Source organism: Benincasa hispida, chromosome 4 (genome assembly GCF_027475165.1).
Source record: "Benincasa hispida cultivar pf3 chromosome 4, pf3_genome.v1.1, whole genome shotgun sequence".
Classification (NCBI taxonomy): Eukaryota; Viridiplantae; Streptophyta; class Magnoliopsida; order Cucurbitales; family Cucurbitaceae; genus Benincasa; species Benincasa hispida.
Window position 1 is genome coordinate 13997852 of NC_143481.1, and position 5631 is coordinate 14003482.

Below are 5631 nucleotides of genomic sequence, written 5' to 3' on the forward strand. Positions count from 1 at the left end.
AAAACACTTAGTCAAAATTCTGAAAAGAAGGTTTGAGCAGAATTTTTAAGGATAAAAGGTAAAGCAGTGCTATTGTTACGAATTATCTAAGTGTTAGTCAGAAAATACAAAGTGTGGGAAATGTTACTAAGTGTATGCATATAATTCATCATGGTAGCACCATGAATAATGCAAAATAAAAGATAAAGAACATCGCAATACTTGACAAAGGATGATAAAGAAGAGACTAACACATATGGAAAGAATTTCTACTTAGTTGTAGAAAGAATTGCTACTCAGTTGTATTGAAAATTAACCAAGCATACAAAGAATTACAAATAACGCAATACAAAATTTTAAGCATGTACAAAGAATCAAGAATTAGCTTCTATACATAGAAAAATAATGAATGAAATTATCTTTTTTATTTGATTCAGACCCTGTTTCCACTAACGCAAATGCATATTTGTAGAGGACGGGCAACAACGCATGTATCATCGCAACACACCCCTCAACTCAGCTCATTTCTGGAGGACGGATGCACGGTATTTCTACTGACGCAACACTACCTCAACATAGTGCATTTTCGCTAAGGACGGGCGAAAAATACATACGAGCGCAACACACCCCTCAACGCAATGCATTTAGGTTGGATGGACGCAAAGTGTATCTTGTTATCACAAAATGTACCCATCATCGCAATGCATACCAATCTTTATTTTTCTTTTTAATTCATCAAACACACAAGTCGATAAGACTTTGCGATGTTCATCATTTTATTCAGTCATTCACAGAAATTTTAAGAACAGCGCTACTAATGCATAAAAGTAAAGAAATTAATCACAACATGGAAATACACAATTGAATTAAATTGAAAGTAAACACATGAAGCATTAAAGGTTAATTCTAATAAGCAGTAAATAACGCAATTTAGAAATCAGTAAATGAAAGCTGTAAAGAAAGCCATTAAACATAGATATAGGGATGTTGATTGAAAGAAGTTTTTCAGAGTTACCACAATAGCATCCCCACAAGCGGTTAATCCTGCTTGCCTAAGTCGATGGTCTCCATCCGTCAATCCATGTCATCCCCATAGTAGGGCTTAATTCATTGACCATTGACTTTCAATACATTGTTCCCATCTTCAGTTGTTAGCTCCACTGCGCCATGAGGAAAAATAGTCTTGATGCGGAATAGCCCAGACCAGCGGGACTTCAACTTCCCTGGAAACAATTGCAAATGTGCATTAAACAAAAGTACCTGTTGACCCTCGAAGAATGTCCGCTTGTTTATGCAGTCATCATGCCATTTCTTGGTTCTCTCCTTATAGAGCTTGGCATTTTTGTAGGCGTTCATTCGCCACTCGACCAGCTGGTTCAATGCAACTTTCGGACTTTCCCCGCACTTGCTAGATCAAAGTTCAGCTTCTTTCTTGCCCACATTGCCTTGTGTTCCAACTCGAGAGGCAGATGACAAGATTTTCCAAAGACCAGAGCATATGGGGACATACCAATTGAAGTTTTAAAAGTAGTCCTGTATGCCCACAGTGCTTCATCGAGCTTGGGTGACCAATCCTTCCTGGAGGTACTGACTACCTTCTTCAAGATAGTTTTGATCTATTGGTTCGAAATTTCTGCCTGCCGATTGGTTTGTGGGTGGTATGTGGTTGCAACTCTGTGGCTGACATTAAACTTAGTCAACAGGTTGGTGATTATGCGGTTGATGAAATGTGAGCCCTCATCGCTGATTAAGGCCCGGGGCGTTCCATATCGGGTAAAAATATTCTTCTTGAGAAATTTCACCACCGTGGCCGCATCGTTCTTAGCACATGCGATGGCCTCAACCCACTTCCATACATAGTCAATCGCGACCAAGATGTATTGATGACCTTCTAAAGGCGAAAAAGGGCCCATAAAGTCGATTCCCCATACATCAAATAATTCGATTTCCAAGATTGAAGTCAAGGGCATTTCATTTCTTCTAGACATGTTCCCTGTTCTCTGGCATTTATCGCACTGCACAACATGGGCATGGGCGTCCTTGAATAGTGTTGGCCAAAAATAGCCACTCTGTAAGACTTTTGCAGCAGTTCGCTGCTCCTCAAAATGTCCTCCATAAAGGGACTCATGACAAAGCTCGAAAATGTGCTTGGCCTCATGCTCAGGAACGCATCGACGCAAGATATGATCAGGTCCAATTTGATAAAAAAGGGATCATCCCAGAAATAAAACTTAACGTCATGTCTCAGCTTCTTCTTCTGCTGGTACGTGTAGTCTTCGGGTACTTGGCCACAAACTATGAAGTTTACAATGTTCGCATACCATGGAACATTAACGCATACCGACATCAGCAACTCGTCAGGGAATCTTTCCTCAATGTCATTTTCTTTCTCCTAAACCTCGCAATTTTCCACTCTTGATAGATGATCTGCGACTTGGTTCTCGGTGCCCTTCCGGTCCTTGATCTCTAGGTAAAATTCTTGTAGGAGTAACACCGACCTTATCAGTCTCAGTTTCGCATCCTACTTTGTCATAAGGTATTTGATCGCAGAATGATCAGTGTACACCAAAACATTTGCTCCAATCAAGTACTGTCAAAATTTCTCCGGTGCAAATACCACTGCAAGCATTTCTTTTTTCGTGGTTGTATAATTTTCCTGTGCATCATTCAACGTTTTACTAGCATAATATATAGGATGCAAAACCTTATCTTTGCGCTAACTCAAGGCTGCGCCCACAGCATATCCATTAGCGTCACACATCAACGCAAAAGGTTGCGTCCAATTCGGCACAATCAGAATGGGTGCGGTGATGAGCGCATTTTTCAACGTGTGAAATCCTTCGACGCATGCATCATCAAAATCATATTCACGGTCATTCTCGAGGAGCGCACATAGGGGCCTTGTGATCTGAGAAAAGTTGCGGATAAATCTTCGATAAAACTGTGCATGTCCCAGAAAACTCCTAAGTGTTTTCACATTGATTGGTGGTGGTAACTTGGAAATTGCGTCGATTTTCGCTTGATTAACTTCCAATCCTGCCTTTGATATTTTGTGACCTAGGACAATTCCTTCTTCAACCATAAAGTGGCATTTCTCCTAGTTCAGAACAAGATTAGTTTCCATAAGATTTGATAAATAGGAGTCATAAGTATTGCCAAAAACTGAAAAATCATCCATAAATACCTCGACTGACTCCGCCAAGAAATCTGAAAAGATTGCCATCATACATCTTTGGAAGGTACCTAGTGCATTACAGAGTCCAAACGGCATGCGACGGAATGAAAATGTGCCAAAGGGGCACGTGAAAGTTGTTTTATCTTGATCTTCTGGCGCAATCGCAATTTGGTTGTACCCTGAGTAACCGTCAAGAAAACAAAAGAACTCGTTCCCCACAAGTCGATCATTTGATCAATAAAACGGGAATGGGAAGTGGTTCTTCTTAGTGGCCAGATTTAATTTGCAGTAATCCATACATATTCTCCACCCTGTAGTTGTCCTTGTGGTAATTAATTCATTCTTGTTGTTGGTGACGACTATCATTCCCCCTTTCTTTGGAACGCATTGCACTGGGCTTACCCAGCTGCTATCAGATATAGGGTAATGGCGCCTGCATCAAGCCACTTCACTATCTCTTTCTTCATAACCTCTTTCATGGCAGGGTTCAATCGACGTTGCCTTTCTATAGATCCTGTTTTTCCTTCTTCCAGACGAATCTTGTGTATGCAATACAATGGCCTGATTCCTCGAATGTCTGCCAAGGTCCATCCCAAAGCCTTTGCATTGTTTTTTAGGATTTGAATCAGTGCTTCCTCCTTCTCTTTGCTTAGTGTGGCAGATATAATAACCAGTAAAGTGTTATTACCTTCTAAATAAGCATATTTGAAGTACACAGGCAATGACTTCAATTCTAACATGGGTGGTTCTTCTAAGGATGGTTTAGTACGTTGCATTGTTCGTTCAGATAACTTGAGTGTTTCAAAATTTGACTCAATTTGAATTGCGATGCAATTTTCCACCCACATTGCGCCGATCCCAAAATCCTCGTCCTCGATTCTTCTAAGGGCTCGTGCCAATGTTCTTCCTGCAATTCCTCAACATATTCACAATTTTCCATATCACTCGGGTATTTCAACACATTGAGAATGTTGAACTTAACTTGTTGATCGTCGACCTTGATGGTAAGTTCTCCTTTTGTACATCGATCAGTGCTCGCCCTATTGCAAGAAATGGGCAACCCAAGACGATAGGCACCTCAACATCAGCTTCATAATCTAATATGATAAAGTCAGCAGGGAAGATGAACTTATCTACTTGCACAAGTACATCCTCTATTTTACCCTCGGGATGCGTTATTGATCTATCGGCCAACTGCAATGTAATTGTAGTTGGTCTTGCGTTGCTGATATTCAACTTTTTGAAGATTGAAAAGGGCATTAGGTTTATACTCGCCCCCAAATCACACAGTGCATTTTCGACCTTCTTTCCCCCTATTGAGCAGAGCAATGTGAAACTCCCAGGATCTTTCATTTTGGTGGGGATGTTGTTTTGAAACAACGCACTACATTCATATGTTAACGCAACAGTTTCATTCTCCCTGATCTTCCTCTCATTGGCAAGTATGTCCTTGAGGAATTTCGTATAGCTCAGCATCTGTTCCAATGCTTCTATCAAGGGAATGTTAATATGTAATTGTCGGAGAACGTCTAGAAATCTCTGGAATTGTTTGCTGTCATCTTTCTTTCTCAACCTGGACGGGAAAGGTGGAGGATCCCGCTGTACTTCCTGTTCAATTGGTTGTTCATTGAGGTCCTGTGTTTGCTATGTTTTAAGAGCTAGAGGTTGCGTTGACTTTGCATTAGAGTCCTGCTGAGATTCATCCTTTTAGATGTACTTTCTTATGAACTGGTAACTCTGTCATTAATGGTTGACGGGTCATCGTTGATGGTTAAATCTACTGGTCTTGTTACTGAATCTGGCACAAGTGACACGGGGACTGTTGTTTTACCACTTCTCAATGTCACTGCTTGACATTGTTCTTTACCACGTGCCCCGATGCTCCCGAACTGTTAGGCAGCGTACCAGGCGTTTTATTCTTAAGTTCAATCGCAAGCTGTTCAATCTGTTCCTCCAAGTTTCTAAGGGAGGAAGCTTGCAATTACTTAATTGCCTCGCTCTTCTCAATATAGTGTTTCAATAACGATTCCAAAGACGAGGTACTGCAAAAGGTGTCAGAAAAGAACGGTTGGTCGTAGGGTGGTATACTCTGAAGATTACCTGGACTTTGATCCTAATTAATGAAAACCAGAGGGTTGCCTCGATTCTCATGATAACTGTTCTGATGATTACCTTGGCCTCCCTGGTTGTGATTCCCGCCCCAACTGAAAGTTGGATGATTCCGCCAACCAAGGTTGTAGGTGTTGCCGAATGATTCATTATAAATAGAGTATATGGGTTGTTGATTCAACGGGCAGACTTCCACTGAATGTCCCTCTCCATATTGAACGCAATTTATTGCGACCACATGTGTCAACACATTGGCTAGCGCTGAACCTTGAGAGAGATGTCCTTGTTGAATAGCCATAGTCTGAAGGAGCGAGGTCATTGTGGTCATCTAGTCTACCAGGGTGTTCATTGTATCAGTTGGTACAATG

The 5631-nt window shown here is 41.1% G+C and overlaps 1 protein-coding gene across 1 annotated transcript; it reads right to left on the reverse strand.

Moving 5' to 3' along the window:
• Positions 1–1086: 1086 nt before the first annotated feature.
• On the reverse strand, positions 1087–5413 carry LOC150036506 (uncharacterized). The gene is made up of 4 exons (XM_090313149.1): positions 5327–5413; positions 4426–4762; positions 3557–4061; positions 1087–1387 (listed from the first exon to the last, which is right to left on the reverse strand). The coding sequence occupies exons 1-4, from the start codon at positions 5411–5413 to the stop codon at positions 1087–1089; spliced, it is 1230 nt and encodes a 409-aa protein (XP_090169275.1).
• Positions 5414–5631: the final 218 nt, after the last annotated feature.

Coding starts and splice junctions, on each gene's coding strand:
- LOC150036506 (XM_090313149.1), bottom strand. CDS start 5,413: ATGAATCATTCGGCAACACCTACAACCTTGGTTGGCGGAATCATCCAA. Junction 4,763..5,326: donor TCACAACCAGGGAGGCCAAG/GTAATCATCAGA, acceptor CCAATTGAACAG/GAAGTACAGCGGGATCCTCC. Junction 4,062..4,425: donor ACTGTGTGATTTGGGGGCGA/GTATAAACCTAA, acceptor GAGGAATTGCAG/GAAGAACATTGGCACGAGCC.